Source organism: Pseudorca crassidens, chromosome 2, assembly GCF_039906515.1.
Source record: "Pseudorca crassidens isolate mPseCra1 chromosome 2, mPseCra1.hap1, whole genome shotgun sequence".
NCBI lineage: Eukaryota > Metazoa > Chordata > Mammalia > Artiodactyla > Delphinidae > Pseudorca > Pseudorca crassidens.
In genome coordinates this window covers 109,367,779-109,389,142 of record NC_090297.1, presented here as the reverse complement: position 1 = coordinate 109,389,142, position 21,364 = coordinate 109,367,779, and the positions used below count along the sequence as shown (strand labels likewise).

General features: G+C 39.2%; 1 protein-coding gene across 1 annotated transcript in view; it reads left to right on the top strand.

Annotated features, from left to right (window-relative positions):
* Positions 1–21,364, top strand: part of LOC137212611 (filaggrin-like) — an 83,335-nt gene that overhangs the window by 41,353 nt on the left and 20,618 nt on the right. Inside the window, 2 exon segments of the mRNA XM_067716143.1 lie at positions 7,196–7,354; positions 8,180–10,924. Coding sequence (XP_067572244.1) covers positions 7,196–7,354; positions 8,180–10,924 — 2,904 coding nt within the window.

Here is a 21,364-nt window from a genome sequence, read left to right as displayed (position 1 = left end):
TTTTCTCTGGCTGCTTTTAAGATTTCCTCATTGTCTTAAGTGTTCAGAAGGTTTTTACTATGTGTCTAGGCATGGTTTTCTTTTATATACCCTGCTTGGAGTTGATAATAGTTTTTGATTCTGTGGCTTGATAACTTTCATCAGTTTTTGTAAAACTGCAGTTACTTAACCCCCCAAATTACTGTACTTCCCTTCCAGTCTGAATGTAGGCTTCAATAAATTGTCACAATTTTGGTAGCATTATGACACCTTCACACACACACAAACACACAAACACACCAGCTTTCTAGTTGTTCTTTTTTTTGTTTTTTTGTTTTTTTACATCTTTATTGGAGTATAATTGCTTTACAATGGTGTGTTGGTTTCTACTTTATAACAAAGTGAACCAGTTATACATATACATATGTTCCCATCTCTTCCCTCTTGCGTCTCCCTCCCTCCCACCCTCCCTATCCCACCCCTCCAGGCTGTCACAAAGTACCGAGCTAATCTGCCTGTGCTATGCAGCTGCTTCCCACTAGCTATCTACCTTACGTTTGGTGGCGTATATATGTCCATGCCTCTCTCGCACTTTGTCACAGCTTACCCTTCCCCCTCCCCATATCCTCAAGTCCGTTCTCTAGTAGGTCTGTGTCTTTATTCCTGTCTTACCCCAAGGTTCTTCATGACATTTTTTTTTCTTAAATTCCATATATATGTGTTAGCATATGGTATTTGTCTCTCTCTTTCTGACTTACTTCACTCTGTATGACAGACTCTAGGTCTATCCACCTCATTACAAATAGCTCAATTTTGTTTCTTTTTATGGCTGAGTAATATTCTATTGTATATATGCCACATCTTCTTTATCCATTCATCCGATGATGGACACTTACGTTGCTTCCATCTCCTGGCTATTGTAAATAGAGCTGCAATGAACATTTTGGTACATGACTCTTTTTGAATTATGGTTTTCTCAGGGTATATGCCCAGTAGTGGGATTGCTGGGTCATATGGAAGTTCTATTTGTAGTTTTCTAAGGAACCTCCATACTGTTCTCCATAGTGGCTGTACCAATTCACATTCCCACCAGCAGTGCAAGAGTGTTCCCTTTTCTCCACACCCTCTCCAGCATTTATTCTTTCTAGATTTTTTGATGATGGCCATTCTGACTGATGTGAGATGATATCTCATTGTAGTTTTGATTTGCATTTCTATAATGATTAATGATGTTGAGCAGTCTTTCATGTGTTTGTTGGCAGTCTGTATACCTTCTTTGGAGAAATGTCTATTTAGGTCTTCTGCCCATTTTTGGATTGGGTTCTTTGTTTTTTTGTTATTGAGCTGTATGAGCTGCTTATAAATTTTGGAGATTAATCCTTTGTCAGTTGCTTCATTTGCAAATATTTTCTCCCATTCTGAGGGTTGTCTTTTGGTCTTGTTTATGGTTTCCTTTGCTGTGCAAAAGCTTTTAAGTTTCATTAAGTCCCATTTATTTTTGTTTTTATTTCCATTTCTCTAGGAGGTGGGTCAAAAAGGATCTTGCTGTGACTTATGTAATAGAGTGTGCTGCCTATGTTTTCCTCTAAGAGTTTGATAGTTTCTGGCCTTGCATTTAGGTCTTTAATCCATTTTGAGCTTATTTTTGTGTATGGTGTTAGGGAGTGATCTAATCTCATACTTTTACAGGTACCTGTCCATTTTTCCCAGCACCACTTATTGAAGAGGCTGTCCTTTCTCCACTGTACATTCCTGCCTCCTTTATCAAAGATAAGGTGACCATATATGCGTGGGTTTACCTCTGGGCCTTCTATCCTGTTCCATTGATCTATCTTTCTGTTTTTGTGCCAGTACCATACTGTCTTGATTACTGTAGCTTTGTAGTATAGTCTGAAGTCAGGGAGCCTGATTCCTCCAGCTCCGTTTTTCGTTCTCAAGATTGCTTTGGCTATTCGGGGTCTTTTGTGTTTCCATACAAATTGTGAAATTTTTTGTTCTAGTTCTGTGAAAAATGCCAGTGGTAGTTTGATAGGGATTGCATTGAATCTGTAGATTGCTTTGGGTAGTAGAGTCATTTTCACAATGTTGATTCTTCCAATCCAAGAACATGGTATATCTCTCCATCTATTTGTATCATCTTTAATTTCTTTCATCAGTGTCTTATAATTTTCTGCATACAGGTCTTTTGTCTCCTTAGGTAGGTTTATTCCTATTTTATTCTTTTTGTTGCAATGGTAAGTGGGAGTGTTTTCTTGATTTCACTTTCACATTTTTCATCATTAGTGTATAGGAATGCCAGAGATTTCTGTGCATTAATTTTGTATCCTGCTACTTTACCAAATTCATTGATTAGCTCTAGTAGTTTTCTGGTAGCATCTTTAGGATTCTCTATGTATAGGATCATGTCATCTGCAAACAGTGACAGCTTTACTTCTTCTTTTCCGATTTGGATTCCTTTTATTTCCTTCTCTTCTCTGATTGCTGTGGCTAAAACTTCCAAAACTATGTTGAATAAGAGTGGTGAGAGTGGGCAACCTTGTCTTGTTCCTGATCTTAGTGGAAATGCTTTCAGTTTTTCACCACTGAGGACGATGTTGTCTGTGGGTTTGTCATATATGGCCTTTATTATGTTGAGGAAAGTTCCCTCTATGCCTACTTTCTGCAGGGTTTTTCTCATAAATGGGTGTTTAATTTTGTCAAAAGCTTTCTCTGCATCTATTGAGATGATCATATGGTTTTTCTCCTTCAATTCTTAAAGTAATCTTACTCTGAAACAACCTACTAAGCCATTCCACAAAGTGATCCCTTAAAAACTGAATTACACTAGATTACTCTGTTACCAAAAAAAAAAAAATCATTTAGTGACTTCCCATCACTTAGAATAAAATGCACAAATATTACCCTCTTTGGAAGATCATCGTTTTCTGACCCCTTTCTGTAAATCTGAATTTAAGTTGTATCACTCCTGATTTGTTCTGGAGTTGTATTTTTTCTGTATCACTAACATTCCAAGTTGATTCCCATGTTGGGATTACTGCACTGTTCCTTTTACTTAAAATTCTTCAACTAGTCAACAAGGTTAGTTGCTTCTTATTTTTCCATTTTAAGCTCAAATATCCTCTTTACTGCAAAATCTTCTCTGATTAATCTAAAGTACATTCCCCATAATAACTCTATATAGCACCATTGTTATTTTAATGGTAATGTATATCACTCCTCAATATCTAATCACTTCATTCGTTTGTTTACTGTCTTCATAAGAATGGGCACCTCATTTATCTTATTAGTATATCCCCAAAGCATAAAATAGTACTTAATCCTGTGGTAGGTGTTCAATATTTGTTAAATAAATTAAGGTGTGAATGAAAGAGTGTAGAAATCAAGGTAACGTCATGCTTGGAGGTATCAATCTGGAAGTCATCAGATAGATAGTATCTGAAGTCAAGGGATCCAATGAGATTTCAAAGTGCATAGATACATGGACATGGGCCATGGGGATTTCCAACATATGGAGAGTAAGCAGATGAGAGGTTAGCAAAGAATACTGAGAAAGAGCAGCCAATAGATAAGAGGTATATCAGGAGAATGTAGCCTTGAGATCCAAGAAACAAACAAACAAAATTCCATGAATGGTTAGGGAAAGGTTAACTCTACTTTACACCACCAAGAGGTTGAGTAAGATGATGATGAGATGGAACCAAACAGTGTATTTAGCAACCTGGAGATCATAGGTTATTTGACACAAATCAGTTTCAAGTGTTTTGGAGACAGAAAATTGAGAGAACTGGGTTAAAATGAATGGTAAACATAAAATGAGGGAAAGCACAGAAAACTCTTTGAAGACTCTTTGGTGAGAAAGTAAACAATTCATTAGGAGAGCTGGATGGGGTGGAACATCCTGGTTGAGGGAGAAATACTGTTCAAGGGAACAAACTTGTCTTCAAGATGATACAAACTCCAGCATGTTTTTGTTATGGGTCAAAATTAATTACTAGATAAGGCAATAGTATGGAGGTAGGAAAAGTGACCAGTTTCAGGGATATTTTTAAAGTACACTGAATAAAACATTGATGAATTAAACACAGGATGTGAGAAAAAGGAGAACCAAGACTAATTCCCAGGTTTGTGGCTTGAGCAATCAGCGAGATAGGGATAACTGGGGAAGAGAGGGTGTGGGGTAAAATAGTTGGAAATGAAGACTTCTATCTTGAACATGGTAGGTTTAAGACCTCTCTTAGGCCCAAATAGAAATATTTGATAGGTATTTAGATATACACGTGTCAAGCTTAGAGGAGACTTTATAGCTGGACATATAAACTTGGGAGTTGTCAACCTATACATAGGATTTAAAATTATAGGGCTAGATGAGACCCCCTCCACCCCGTTCAAGGGAACATAAATAGAGAAAAGAAACTAAGGAGTCAATCTCAGGCACATCGACATTAGGGGCTGAAAGAGGAGACTAAGAGCAAATAGGCAGTGAGGTTAGAAGAGAAACAAGAGAGCACAGGGTCTCTGAAAGAGGATGTAGCCACCTGCATCAAATGCTGCTGATATGTCAAGCATATGTGAAATGAAAATGGATAGTTGGATGTAGTAAGATAAAGGACTTTTTTTTTATCTTCATAAGAGATTTAGTGGATTTTTTCAGAGAGAAAGATAATTTGAGGGAAAGAAAATAGGAAGTAAAGAAGAACTATAGGCATATCTTTTGAGGGATTTTGCTATAAAAGTGAAAAGATAAATCAGGTGGTTTCTAAAGGAAGATGTAGGATGGGAAGAGAGGATGTTAATAAGAGACACTTCAGCATAAATATATGCTGAAGGGAGTGATCCAGCAGAGAAAAAGAAATTGATGATGTAGGAGAAAAAGTGGACAACTGCAAAAGCAAATTGTTTGAATAGGCAAGAGAGTGAGGTCCGTTGCTGAAACAGAGGAGAGACACATAGTTTATCCACCAAAACAGTAGTGAAGGTTAAGGTATGTGGATACAAATGCAATAGGTTGGGTGAATAGATATTGGGAAAATGAAATTATCTTCTAATGGCTCCCAAGTTTTCAGTGAAATAAAAAGCAAGGCCCTCTTCTGAGATAAAGGAAAGGAAGAAGCTGTTGGGGCTTTGCCAATGAGTACAAGAAAGAGTGGGACAAGAAACAGAGGGTGTATGCAAGGAGTAATGATGGAGATTAACTATAATGTCTAACCAAGGTAAAAAGAGAAGTGAGTACATAAAGCAGTAAAAAAATGAGGTTAAAGAATTATTGAAGTATGGGTACAAGAGGAAGTCAGAGAGTAAATCCTTGAGAGTGAGATTTTGGAGACAGTGCCATTACAATTAAGTCCAGGTCTGAAATATCACCACAAATAACAGTAGCTGAAAAAAATCTTAAAATCTTAGGTGTGTTTCTGTAAAAAGCCTATAACCATATTTTTAATTCAACCTTTATAATCTGCCCTTTATCCAGAAAGTCTGACCTATTTTACATCTACTGTAACTAATGATAAAATTATATTTAATTCTACTCTTTTATATTTTGTTTATCCTGCCTTTTCTATGCTTTTTATTTTCTTTTCCCCTGGCTTCTATTGAATTGATCAAGGTTTTTTTATTCCCGTTTTTTCTTCTCTTAATGGTTTAGAAGTTATAAATTCTATCCTTCTAGTTCTTATCCATAAACTTATCAAAATACATTTTTAACCATGTCAAAAATTAATCAGTACCTATTTCCTCTTACCAAACAATCTAAGGTCCATAAATGCTATAGATCTACTACAGTAATGCCTTTCATACTGTTATTTTCTATGGCTTCCAAATTCTCAGTGAAATAAAATCAAGGACATCTTCTGCCTGGTTTTATAAGTCCTAAAGTAGTCATTATAATGCTTTTATATAATAAATGCTTGTTTAGATTTGTTGACATGTTTAGTAATTCCTTTGTTCAATGAGATAAACTGAACATTCCTTAAATGCTATTCCTTAAATGGCAAAATGAAAGCTAGTCAACAAAATATTTTTTTTGTTTTGTTTTTTATTTTTTATTTTTATTGGAGTATAGTTGATTTATTACAATGTTGTGTTAGTTTGAGGTGTACATCAAAGTCAATCAGTTATACATATAAGTATAGCCACTCTTTTTTTTTTTTTTAGATTTTTTTTCCCATATAGGCCATTACAGAGAATTGAGTGGAGTTCCATGTGCTATACAGCAGGTTCTGACTAGTTATCTATTTTATATATAGTAGTGTGTACATGTCAGTCCCGATCTCCCAATTTATCCCCTCCCCCCTCTTATCCCCTGGTAGCCACAAGTTTGCTTTCTACATCCATGCCTCTACTTCTGTTTTGTAAATAAGTTCAGTTATACCCTTTTTTTTATATTCCACATATAAGCAATATCATATGATATTTGTCTTTCTGTGTCTGACTTACTTGACTCAGTATGACAATCTCTAGGTCCACCCATGTTGCTGAAAATGCCATTATTTTGTTCTTTTTTATTGCTGAGTAATATTCCATTGTGTATATACACCACATCTTCTTTATCTATGCCTCTGTTGGTGGACATTTAGGTTGCTTCCATGTCCTGGCTACTGTAAACAGTTCTGCAATGAAAATATTTCTTATAATATTGAAAATTTATTAAAGCCATTTGATCCAATCAAACCTTTTTTATAATATTGAAAAGGTATTAAGCCATTCTATCCAATCAAAACCAAAAAAAAAAAAAAAAGTAAACTGAAAGGATGTTTGTTCATTGACTGTCTCAGCCATTTGACAAACTGGCTTGCAGAAAATAGTCTCTCAACATATATTTAGCAAATTAGCTTTTGGAGAACGGATTTTTAGCAAATTGGTATGAGTAAATTTTCCTGCTTCTGACGAGTAGCCTTTCTAAAATCCTGTTATGGACAATGGCCAGATCAGAAAAGGGTGTCTTATGTACAGCACACTAAGGTCTGTGAGAGTGTCTAAATCCTGCTGTGAATGAGTTCAAGGCCAAAATGTTGGCATTTTTTAGTAAGTAGTTCAGTCAAACTCTGTGTTAATATTCACCATGTAGATAATAGAAGTTTTTCGTGGCCATCTTCCATTTTTAAAGCTGGACTACATAGGGAAAGATGTAGGTTTATAAATGTGGAAATTCATCACAATAACTGATATGACCTACAAAATAAAATAAATATAAGAAAAGTACATTTTAATTTTTTTCTAGGTTCACCTATACTTCCAAAAGATGTCTACTCTCCTGGAAAACATCACTGCCATCATCAAACTATTTCACGAATATTCAAAAACAGATAAGGAGACTGACACATTGAGTGCAAAAGAGCTGAAGGAACTTCTGGAAGCAGAGTTTCAGCCAATCCTGAAGGTAAAAGATATTTGCCAGCATTAAAGGGTGTATCATTTTTGTTCTGCATCAAACAATCTGTCAAAATATTACTGTGAAATCTTTATGAGTTGTTTCTTTTGGAAGAGGAACAAATGTAATCTTATTTCAAAACAGATATAATTTGTTCAAATCTTTATATCTCTATATATACTACACACACACACACACACACACACACACTGTGAAAAAATATATATAAATATTTAGTGACAAATAAGTGAAAAACAGTTAGTTAATTCATTGTAATATTCCCCCTAATTTCAAGAATGTAAAGAGGGTACAACTAAAAGACAATTCAGTTAAGGAATTTATAAAATACTGACATTTGAAGAAGTAAAAAGAACTTGCCCCATCAAATTTTTTGTGTCACCATACTAGTGTTTAAGATTTATTTTTCATTTTTTATTTATTTATTTTTTTTGCGGTACGCAGTCCTCTCACTGTTGTGGCCTCTCCCATTGAGGAGCACAGGCTCCGGACACGCAGGCTCAGCGGCCATGGCTCACGGGCCGAGCCGCTCCGCGGCATGTGGGATCTTCCCGGACCGGGACACAAACCCGCGTCCCCTGCATCGGCAGGTAGACTCTCAACCACTGCGCCACCAGGGAAGCCCAAGATTTATTTTTTTTAGGACAGTACCAACAGCTCCCTGCTGAGTCAGGATAAGATAAATATTATTAAAGAAAAAATTAAGTTCTACTTTCCTGTACCAAGAATTCACATTCCCTAAGTTAACTTTAATTATTTAATTACCCATTTGAGTCAGTCTCATGGATTTTCCCTCTCTGTCTTCCTTGTATACAGAATCCAGATGACCCAGATACTGCTGATGTTTTCATGCATATCCTCGATGTAGATCACAACCATAAAATAGACTTTACAGAGTTTTTCCTGATGGTATTCAAGTTGGCTCAAGCATATTATTATACCCAGAGACCGAATTTCAAGACATTAGGGAAAAAGCAGAAAAAGAATAGATACCATTATGAAGATGATACAGAAGAAGAGGGTAAAGAAGAAAGAGAAAGAAAGTCCAGTCATTCAAGAAGTGATGGAAAGAAAGAAGATAGAACAGAGGAAGAGGAAGAAGGAAGAAGCAGACATGGGTCTAGTTCTGGAAGGGAAGGAAGACACAGAAATAGATCTGGGAAGAAACGTCATGAATCAAGTAGGGAAAAGAAAAGGAGAGCGAGTTCTACTGAACTAAAAGAAAGAAGTCACATGTCAAGTGTTAGCCCCATCAGGGAATATGAAGGAAAAGAAGAAGAACGTGGTTACGAAAATAAAGATAGAGGATGTGAAAAATGGATAGGATCAGAGCCTAAGGGCTCATATCAAGTTTGTGAAGAAACTGTGACTACGGATTTTCAGTCCGGTTGTAGTACACAGCAGGTTTCCAGTATCAGTAAGGGCAGCGACAGCAAAGAACATTCACAAGATTCAGGTAGACAACCAGTGATCACTCATGGAAGGTCGCCATCCAGCTCAAGGAACCAACATGGGTCTTCCCACGACCAGTCAGGAGACAGCCCTAAGCACTCAGAGTCGTATCAAGGGAGGACAGACACACACAGGAAGAGTGAATCTGTCCATGGAAAGTCAGGATCCAGCACTACGCAAAGACAGGGGCGCCACCATGAGCAGGAAAAAGACAGCTCCAGACCCTCTGGAACTGGACATGGACACGCCTCAACTGGATCCGGAAGCAGTAGGCACAGGGAATCCAGTGTTGGTCAGTCCAGTGACAGCGAAATACAGTCAGGAAATTCAGGTAGATATTCTGTGACCACTCATGGAAGGTCTGGGTCCAGCTCAAGAAACCAACATGGATCTTCCCAAGGCCAGTCAAGAGACAGCTCTAGGCACTCAGAGTCACATCAAGGTAGGACAGACACACACAAGAAGAGTGAATCTGGCCACAGCAAGTCAGGGTCCAGCACTACTCAGAGACAGGGGCACCACCACGAGCAGGAAAGAGACAGCTCCAGACACTCTGGAACTGGACATGGACACACCTCAGATGGATCCAGAAGTGGGAAAGACAGGGAATCCAGTGTTGGTCAGTCCAGTGACAGCGAAGGACAGTCAGAAGATTCACATAGACATTCTGTGACCACTCATGGAAGGTCTGGGTCAAGCTCAAGAAACCAACATGGGTCTTCCCATGGCCGGTCAGGAGACAGCTCTAGGCACTCAGAGTCGCATCAAGGGAGGACAGACACACACAGGAAGAGTGAATCTGTCCATGGAGAGTCAGGATCTAGCACTAAGCAAAGACAGGGGCACCACCATGAGCAGGAAAAAGACAACTCAAGACACTCTGGAATTGGACACGGACACGCCTCAACTGGATCCAGAAAAAGTAAGCAGAGGGAATCCAGTGTTGGTCAGTCCAGTGACAGTGAAGGACAGTCAGAAGATTCAGGTAGACATTCTGTGACCACTCATGGAAGGTCTGGGTCCAGGTCAAGAAACCAACATGGGTCTTCCCATGGCTGGTCAGGAGACAGCTCTAGGCACTCAGAGTCACATCAAGGGAGATCAGCATACAGGAAGAGTGAATCTGGCCACAGCAAGTCAGGGTCCAGCACTACTCAAAGACAGGGGCACCACCATGAGCAGAAAAGAGACAGATCCAGATACTCTGGAACTGGACATGGACACACCTCAACTGGATCTGGAAGCAACAGACACAGGGAATCCAGTGTTGGTTGGTCCAGCGACAGTGAAGGGCAGTCAGGTGATTCAGGTAGACATTCTGTGACCACTCATGGAGGGTCTGGGTCCAGCTCAAGAAACCAACATGGTTCTTCCCATGGCCGGTCAGGAGACAGCTCTAGGCACTCAGAGTCACATCAAGGGAGATCAGCATACAGGAAGAGTGAATCTGGCCACAGCAAGTCAGGGTCCAGCACTACTCAAAGACAGGGGCACCACCATGAGCAGGAAAGAGACAGCTCCAGATGCTCTGGAACTGGACATGGACACACCTCAACTGGATCTGGAAGCAATAGACACAGGGAATCCAGTGTTGGTTGGTCCAGCGACGGTGAAGGGCAGTCAGGTGATTCAAGTAGACATTCTGTGACCACTCATGGAAGGTCTGGGTCCAGTTCAAGAAACCAACATGGGTCTTCCCATGGCCAGTCAGGGGACAGCTCTAGGCACTCAGAGTCACATCAAGGTAGGACAGACACACACAAGAAGAGTGAATCTGGCCACAGCAAGTCAGGGTCCAGCACTACTCAGAGACAGGGGCACCACCACGAGCAGGAAAGAGACAGCTCCAGACACTCTGGAACTAGACATGGACATACCTCAACTATTTCTGGTAGCGGCAGACACAAGGAATCAAATATCAGTCAGGCTAGCAACACAGAAGGACATTCAGGAGATTCAGGTAGACAGCCTTTGACCACCCAAGGATGGTCTGCATTCTATTCAAGGAACCAAAGTCATGGTTCAGATCAAGGTTGGAGACATGGCAGCTATGGCAGTGCAGATTATGACTATGGACAGTCAGGGTTTGGTCATTCTCAGGATGGAAGTGTCAGTCATGATTCCAGCCATATGGGAGCCAGGGACAGATTTGAATATAGGAGCATTTATGGGATCCAATATAACAGGCAGTAACAGACACTCTGCAACATATGGCCATTCAAATTATATTTCAAAACGGTTGGGGTTTGGACAGTCACACAGACACTATTATTATGAGTGAGAAACTATTAAATAAAGTATTAACCCAAAGAATTGGAGAATGACCAAGACAACTTTGAGTCAAGAAAATGTTCATTATACTTTCAGTGAGGTTATCTTTTCTTGTCATTTTTTTAAAAATTAGTTACACTATTTCTTTACATTGGTGATAGTTTCTTTTCATTCTATAGGAAGCTTTGAACTTTATAGTTAGGAACTGGTTAATGGGAGAAAGCAATATCATGGAGTGCTAAATTTGGAAAACCATAAGTATTTGGGGAGGTTGGGGTTAAGTAAGGATTTTTCTTTTGAGAGGTTAAGTTTCAGAACCTCTCCAGATTGGTACATTAATATTTGTAAAAAAAAAAAAAAAAAAATCAAAGGAACCAATAGTATAAAATCACTGTTCTGTCAGCCAAAGCTGCTATATTAATATTAAGGGTCATCACACTTGCCTCTATTATCCTTCTATTGGAACTCTGTATTATTCTTCATTCATTAATCACCTTGGGCACATAGAATCCACAAAAATTGAACTGCATGAAAACTGAAAATAAAAAATTGATCATATATCATACTGTGTCTCTTCCATGCTTCTCATAGACCCAAAAAGACTTATCTCCCCATAGTAAGAATGACATATTTTCCTCTGTCACTGAAAACTATATGTCCAAATGGCAGATGTTCACCATGCAAAAGAAATAAGGAGTCCAAAGAAGAAAAAATTTAATCAAATCCTATATCATTCTCCAACATAGTCATTGTTCCATGTAGTCACCATCAGGATGAAAAAAGGCTTAGCTCAATCATAGATAGCATCATAATTATTACAAAACATCAACTCGGGGCTTCCCTGGTGGCGCAGTGGTTGGGAGTCCGCCTGCCGGTGCAGGGGATACGGGTTCGTGCCCCAGTCCAGGAGGATCCCAGGTGCCGCGGAGCAGCTGGGCCTGTGAGCCATGGCCGCTGAGCCTGTGCGTCCGGAGCCTGTGCTCCGCAACGGGAGAGGCTACAACAGTGAGAGGCCCGCGTACCGCAAAAAAAAAGAAAACAAAAAACATCAACCCAGTGGCTATTAGCAAAGTCAAACCAAGATCAGGGAACAAAATACTGATCATAGGTCCTTCTTACAAAGATACAAAGAGATATTTTCCAATGGAAACTAATGAGAGCAGAAAAACCATGCTGAAGTTTCTTGACAAAGGAAAAGCGATAAAGAAAATCGTCTCCTGTCCTGGAAAGAAAACATATATTCATATATTTTATGACTAGGCAGGAGATTTAATAATTTTAGTAAAACTGTGAACAAGCTTCTACCATTAAAAGGAATATCTCTCTGTGAGAATCATACCCCAAGTTTTCCTTCTCCATGATATCAGACCAGTAGGAATATTAGACAATATCTAGTCCAATGTTTGCATTTTGCATATGATTCTATCACAGAAATAATCCATACCAAATACCTCAAGTCCCCAACTCTGAGTTTAGTGGTTTTATAAAACCACTTATAAAAGCTGCTTTGCTTTGACTTTTAGTTAAATAAATTAAGCTAAACCTAAATTACCTGTCAAAGTTCAAATGATCTGCAATGGGGCTTCCCTGGTGGCGCAGTGGTTGAGAGTCCGCCTGCCGATGCAGGGGACACGGGTTCATGCCCTGGCCCGGGAAGATCCCACATGTCACGGAGCAGCTGGGCCTGTGAGCCATGGTCGCTGAGCCTGCGTGTCCGGAGCCTGTGCTCCGCAACGGGAGAGGCCACAACAGTGAGAGGCCCGCGTACCGAAAAAAAAAAAAAGATCTGCAATGTACACAGGACTGAGTGAAAAGCAACCAGCAAGCTCATTTTTCTAATTAGTCTCAAACAATATTATGTCTATGTTTGTGCTCCATTAGCCAAATGAAGGGAGCACCACCCACAATGGGAATCCTGCTTCCCTACTTGAAGTACTATCCCCAAATACCCCTACAAAGCTGCAAAGTCCAGACAGTGCCAAGAACACAATCAGCATCCAGTAAATGTTTGCCATTAAGGATGGAATTATAGGCATGATTGAATGAGGGGATGGAGAGTGAGAACCAAGAAAAGAATATTGAGAAAACCCACCATTAAAAGTTCTGCCCAAGTCACATAACAAGTAGGCAGTGGAAACAAAATTTGAAACCCGATTCTATCTTCCAAGTATAAGTTCTTCTCACTGAAAAGGAGAGAGCGTTATCAAAGTTTCAATAGTTCAAATTTCAGGTAAAATGAAGAATGAAATACGTTCATTGATTTTGGTAACTTGACATTTGCAACGTGGAAACAGTTATTTCTGTGGAGAGGTGATGATGTAAACTCTGTTGGAAAGCTTACTAGTGAGTTGGTTTTTAAAGAACTGGAAACAATAAAGGAAGTTCAGAGTAAATATCTAACCACACTTCTCCTGTGAAAAAGCCAAAAATTAATTTCCAACCAAATCCCTTAGGTTTTACCCATCACTAAGTGTCCTGGGATAGAGAGATTCTGGGGGTGAAGGCTGGGAAAACAGTCTGCGGGAGATAATTTTTGAGAATTAAGTAGGGATCATATCATGTAATATCTTGGAAGCCACAGGAAAGAGATTAGATTTCTTTTTTAATTTGTAGTTAAAAAAAACCACGTAACATAAAATTTTATCATTTTATCAATTTTTAAGTACACATTTTAGTAGTATTAAGTATATTCACATCGTTTTGCAACCAACCTCCAGAACTTTTTCATCTGCAAAACTGAAACTCTGTACCCATTAAAAAACAATTCCCTATTTCCCCCCTCCCTGCAGCCCCTGGTAACCACCGTTCTACCTTCTGTTTATCTTAATTTGACTACTAAAGATACCTCATATAAGTGGAATCATGAAGTAGTTGTCTTTTTGTGACTGGCTTATTTCGCTTAGCATAATGTTCTCAAGGCTCATCCATGTTGTAGCATGTCAGATTTTCCCCTTTTTAAGGCTGAATAATATTCCACTGTATGTATACCACATTTTGTTTATCCACTTGTCTGTTGGATAGACATTTAGGTTTCTTCCACTTTTTGGCTATTTTGAATAATGCTTCTATGAACCTGGTTGTGCAAATATATCTTTCAGACCCTGCTTTCAATTCTTTTGGATTGAAATGGGATTGCTGGATCATATGGTAATTTCATATTTAATTTTTTGAGGCACTATCATACTTTTTTTCCGTAGGAGCTGTAGCATTTTACATTCCCACCAACAGTGCACAAGTGTTCCAATTTCTCCAGGTCCTCACCAACACCTGTTATTTTTTGTTTTTCTGATAGTGGCTATCCGAATGAGTATGAGGTGGTATCTCATTATGGTTTTAATTTGCATTTCTCTAATAATTGTGGTATTGCACCTCTGATCTTTTACATCATCTTTGGGTAAATATCAATTCAAGTCCTTTGCCCATTTTTTTATTAGTTTTTGTTGTTGTTGTTGATATGTAATAGGACTTCTTCATATATTTTGGATACTAGCACCTTATGAGGTATGTAATTTGTAAATATTTTCTCCTATAACATAGGTTGCCTTTTCATTCTGTTCTACCTTTTGATGCACAAACTTTTTAAGTTTGATGTAGTCCCATTTATCTATTTTTGGTTTTGGTGCCTGTGCAGAAGGCTGGATTTTATTCTGATCTGATAGAAAGTCTTTGAAGAATTTTGAGCAGTGGAGTGATAATAATCTGATTTTTTATTTTAAAAACATTTTAACTGTCTGATAGAGGATCTATCTCCATTGGGATTAAAGGCAAGACTGGAAAAAGAATAACAGGAGTCAATACAAAATATTATAGTAGTTGGGATGAGGGCAGAGGTAATAGAGGGAGTAAGAAGTGGTTATAATTGGTATATATATATATATATATATATATATATATATTTTTTTTTTTTTTTTTTTTGCGTTATGTGGGCCTCTCACTGCTGTGGCCTCTCCTGTTGCGGAGCACAGGCTCCGGACGCGCAGGCTCAGTGGCCATGGCTCACGGGCCCAGCCACTCCATGGCATGTGGGATCCTCCCGGACCGGGGCACGAACCCGTGTCCCCTGCATCGGCAGGCGGACCCTCAACCACTGCGCCACCAGGGAAGCCCTGGTATATATTTTAAAAGCAGAATCAATAGAACTTGCTGATGGATTGGTTTTGGAGTATAAGAGAGAGTGTAGATTCAAGGGTGACTCCCAGATCTTTGGGCTTGGAAGAGCTTGGCTGAACAGTTCTCACTTCGGGTCTCTCATGCAGTTTTAAGTAATAGTCAGATGTCATCTGGAGTTTCAATCATCTGAAGGCTCAACTAGATCAAACGTACAAGATGGTTCATCCACATGACTGGCAGCTGATACTAGCTGTCAGCTGGGAGCTGAGCTTGGCCACTGACTGTGGGCACCTCTATGTGGCCTCTCCAGCCTGGCAATCCCAAAGAAGTCTGATGTCTTACAAGACACCCAGCCTTCCCCAGAGAGGGCATGCCAAGAAAACCAAGTGGAAGCTGAGTGGTCTTTTCTGAACTAGCCTCAGAAATGACACAGAATCACTTCCTCTTTATTCTACTGGTTACAAGCAAGTCACAAAGTTTGACCCAAATTCAAACAGAAGGACCGCCACCTTTCAAAGAGAGAAATGCCAAACAATTTGAGGATGTGTTTCAAAACCACTACACTTACAATGTCAAGTTTTTCTAGGATAAAAATTTTAAAGGTGAATGTAAGTGAATCCCTCAATTAGAACATAAGTATGAGAGACAGAAGAGAGGCCAGCTTCCTGGAGGTAATGGAATATGTGTAAACTTGGAATACAATTGGATAATCTGTGTGGGCTCAAACATGAAATCTAAGGGACTCAAGGACAGAAGTCAAGCTTGAATACCATCAGCTTAAAGTTAAGATTCATCCAAGACAACACACCGACTGGGAGAAAACATTTGCAAGTCATATATCTGATAAGGGGTTAATATCTAAAATATATGAAGAACTCATACAACTCAACAGCAAAAAAAAAAAACAATTTGTAAAAAATAGGCAGATCTGAATAGGAATTTTTCCAAAGAAGACATACAGGTGGCCAACAGATATATGAAAAGACCCTCAACACAACTAGTTATGAGGAAAATGCAAATCAAAATCACAGTGAGCTATCACCTCAGACCTGTTAGAATGGCTATTATCAAAAAGATAAGAGATAACAAGTGTTGGTGAGAATGTGGAGAAAAGAGAACCCTTGTGCACTACTGGTGGGAAAGTAAATCAGTGCAGCCACTATGTAAAATGGTATGGAGATTCCTCAAAAAATTAAAATTAGAACTACCATATAATCCATCAATTCAACTTCTGGGTATTTATCCAAAGAAAACAAAAACACTAACTCAAAAAGATATATGAACCCCCATGTTCATTGCAACATTACTTACAATAACCATGATCTGGAAACAACCTTAAGTGTCCATAAGTAGATAAATGGATAAAGAAAACGTGGCATATATATATACATACATACATACATACACACACATACATATGCACACACACGTATACATACAATGGAATATTATTCAGCCATAAAAAGGAATGAAATCTTGCCATTTGTGTCAACATGGATGGGCCTTGAGGGCATTATGCTAAGGTTAATGAGTCAGACAGAGGAAGAAAAATACCATATCATCTCACTTACATGTGGAACGTAAAAGAAACAAACAATAAAAAGAGAAAACAAGCTCATAGATACAGAGAACAGATTGGTGGTTGGTGGAGGTTGCAGGGTGGTCAAAATGGGTATAGGGTGACAAAACTTATAAACTTTCAGTTATAAAATAAGTAAGTCATGGGGATATAATGCACAGTATGTTAACTACAGTTAATAATACTGTGTTGCATATTTGAAAGTGCTAGGAGAGTATATCTTAAAAGTTCTCATCACAAGAAAAAAAATTGTGTAAATATATATGGTGATGGATGTTAAGTAGACTTATCATGGTAATCATTTTGCAGTGTATACAAACATTGAATCATTATGTTGTACACCTGAAACTGAAACAGAGCAGAACCTTATGGTCCTTGCCCCCCACCATGTCCTCAGCCTGCCTTTTGTCTGTGGAAAAACTTTAGCCAAAGAATAAGTTTAATCAGAGAAGTGAGAAAATACAGAAACAGAGGAAAACAGTCAAAGGAAACCAAATAATAATAGTTTAGTCATTAAGCATAGTCAAGGACCTTTAGTTCCTCCTTAAGGGCTATAGATAATATTCTGAGCCATATCCTGTGAGCTTTCTTATAGATACTGAAACCCTCACCAGGTGGAAGAAGTTAATTACATGATGACCAAGCTGTAGCCATGACATAAGCTGCCACAATTCTGAGAACTGGCCCCAAAGAAACGGAAACAAACCCACCCTGGAGCTGAAGATTAACCGTGCCTAACACAATCAAGATGATGCTGGTCAGACCACTGATGACCAATTTCAAGATGACTGTCAGAGCTGACTGCACTGTTTCTGCATGTAGCCCCTCCCTCAACCTATAAAAGCTCTTGCCCAATGGTTGCAGGAGGCAGGGAGTCGGCCTTTGGACAGGGGTCTGCCCTCCCTGCCGGTTGCCGGCAACCAAAATAAAGCAAACTTTCCTTTCCACCAAACTTGCCTCCTTATTGGCTTTTGAGCGGCAAGCAGCCAGATCCCACTTTTGGTTACAAAACTAACATTATGTTATATGTCAATTATACCTAAATTAAAAAAAAAATTCATCCACAGCTAGCAATGTTCTACTTTACTGGTAGTAACTTGCTATAAGTTGACCTTATTCAAAACACTTAATAACTATGTTATTTTTTTCTACCATAAAAAAAAGAGAATGGAAATTTATTGATTTCTCACTGCACATCACCTTCCTCACAATACAGCAAGGTAAAAAAATTATAATTTACCCTTTACAAATTATAAAACTGATGAGCAAAGACATCAACAATAACTTATCTAAAGGCATGAACTGAGTGACAAAGCCTCAAAGCCCAGTCCCTTCTACTACGACATACTGACTAGCACAGTTTCTGGCACACAATGGATCCAGATTAGACACCAGTTTCCTTTCTTGACTTCCTCTAAAAAGCAGCTTAGGGTTCCATTTTTAGAGCCTAAAAAGAGAAGGCATATCTTCATATTAACTCAGCAAGGTCTCTTTCCTTCCTTGGCAGTAGGCTTTAATAGAAGATAAGTTGAATCTAAAATTCTCAAAATGAAACTTTATCATAATCCAAGCAGAGACTCTTCTTGGTTCTATAAAAATATACTATTAAAATGTACAAAAACATTAATCATTGCCTATGGTGTCATTTCAGGTTCTAAACAAGTGGTGTTGTTCAGAAATCACACCACCAAGGTGACCACTTACTGCTAAGATGTTAACATTTAGGGAAGTAGAGGACATGAGAAGAAAATGAGTAAATTACAATCATGTCCTATGCTATTACCAAAGTGACTGAGCTTTTGGCAATAAGATTGTGGTTTTAATTTAACAAATGATTTATCTATATAGCTTCATATGAAAATGAACAAAATAGTCCCTAGCTCTTTGTGGGGCTGTACAGCCATCAGTTTTCATTGCTCTTCCCTTCCAAGGACTTGTTCCACTCTTCTCAGCACCTCTCCCAACCTGTCACGTGAGGAAAGGATTGGCAATACATATCAATGGATGTCTGGGATCTAGACAAACACATTTCCACACATCTTCAAATAGAAAGCTGAGAATAAGGATTAGACTGATCAGAATCCAGATAATACAGTTGTTGGTTGGCTTTTGATGAATATTACTTCATTCTTTCATCAGGAGGATTCAAGGAAGTTAAATATTAATCATTTAGTTGTCAGTCTCTATACTAGATGTTGGAGTTACAAAGATGAGACAGATCTGTTCCTTCAAGAGATCACTAACAATGGAGGAAAGACATAATAGCATAAGTAGATTTAAAAAGATATTATTAGGGCCTCCCTGGTGGCGCAGTGGTTGAGAGTTCACCTGTCGATGCAGGGGACACGGGTTTGTGCCCCAGTCCGGGAAGATCCCACGTGCTGTGGAGCGGCTGGGCCCGTGGGCCATGATCGCTGAGCCTGCATGTCCGGAGCCTGTGCTCCACAACGGGAGAGGCCACAAACAGTGAGAGGCCCGTGTACCGCAAAAAAAAAAAAAAAAAAAAAGAAGGAAAAAAAGATATTATTAATGTGCAGCAGTGGTTGAAAACTATAAGGTGCTACCTAACTGTATTTAGTGGTAAGAAAGACCTGGTTCAGGGCTTCCCTGGTGGTGCAGCGGTTACGAATCTGCCTGTCAATGCAGGGGACATGGGTCTGGGAAGATCCCACATGCCGCAGAGCAACTAAGCCCATGCACCACAACTACTGAGCCTGGGCTCTAGAGCCCGCAAGCCACAACTACTGAAGCCAGTGTGCCACAACAACTGAAGCCCGCACGCCTAGAGCCCGTGTTCCACAACAAGCGAAGCCACCGCAATGAGAAGCCTGTACGCCACAACGAAGAGTAGCCCCCGCTCACCGCAAGTAGAGAAAGCCCGTGCGCAGCAATGAAGACCCAATGCAGCCAAAAATAAAATAAATATTAAAAAAAAAAGAAAGACCTGGTTCAGATAAACCTTTTGAATTTAGGAGAAACGTGCACTAAATCTCTAAAAATGGCTGGAAATGTGCCAGGTTGACTTGGGAAGGAGAGTATTCCAGGGGGGTTAACCATCCTGTGCAAAATCCCAAAGATGAAAAAATAAACAAATAAAGGTGCTCTAAAGGAAGTGATAGTAGCTCAGCATAGCTAAGATATAAGATGAATGTTGGGACATGGCATAAGGTGATTCTGGAATCCTTGGAACCAGATTGAAAAGCTCCTAGTAAGCCATTCTAAAGGATTTGGTCTACATGGGAGCCAACAAAAGGTTTTAAACAGAGAACATGATTACGTTTGCATTTTAAAAGATCATTTGGTGTGAAGACATGGAAGGGATGATGTCAGTGGCAAGAAGACTAGCTAGGAGACCATTGCAATATCTTGGCAAAATTATGTTAGGAGTCAGTAAGAGCAAAGCAGAACTGAATGTCACAGACATGACTGAGATAAAGTGAATATGATTTGGGGATAGACTGAATGTGGTGATTGTGCAAAAGGAAAGTCTTAGATAATCTACCAGATTTCTGGCTTGCATTTCTAAGTAAATAGAGCACATCAGAGGTGAAAAACAATACCTTAATAGATGAATGTACTTTACTGGGAACTTTCTAACAGTTTTAAAGTTGAATCACATCCCAACCAGTGGTTATAAACTAGTAACCTAAAGGCCAAATCTAGCCTACAGATGTGTTTTATTCGGCCTGCACCATTTTAGCTCAAGTATTCTGAATCTGATATAGTTGGATGATTCCACATAAAAGCATGCATAGCTGCCTTCTTTCAAAATTGTAAGACAAGGCATGGGTTCATTAGCATCTTTTTCTGAAGACAACCAGCAATACTTAAGAAGTAAGACTGCCACCTATTGGCTGGACATATACCAGCCTGTTCATTCAGATCCATTATATCCACTGTCTCCCCTCCACTGAAAGCTGCCTCATTTATCTAGGTCATCTACCTGCCTGATCCCATTAGGGATATAGATATGTGACCCCATCTCCAAGCCTAAAGCACACTGAAGCTCTCCTCACCACTAGCAACCCCCATTTCACCCCACAGTCACAAGGGGAACTTGAAGTCAGTCAAGGGTGAACTGGTACAACAATTACACCGTGGGGGTCATTGGAAGGAGGGGTGGACCTTTTAATGATGGTGTAAAGAGGCTTAAAATTCTCTTCTTCTTACCAGATCTCTTATGTGTTCCTTTGTTCTGAGATACTTGGTTGTATTAGTACAAAGAGGGAATCAGAGTGGGATTAGGAGGAAAGGACCTAAAAGAAGCTACTAGTACTAGCCACTCTTCCAGGTCTTAAATTAAAGGACTACAAGAAATTCATGAAGTTCTCCTTGGTCACAAAGTTGATCTGGGTGATAGAGCAGATAGAGGTTTGGGCTGAACCTTGGGAAGTGTGCATTTCTCTTGCATGTACCCTTGGGTAGCTATCTTCCTGGAACAGAGTTCATAAGCTGTCAGCTATGGGAAGTGAACAAATTTTCACATTAAATTCAGTGTGAAGAATTCTCAAGAGAAAGGCAAATACAGTAAGAAAATAAACTCTCTTTGCAGAGGGAAACTGCATACTCCCTGTGGCAGATTTTAAACG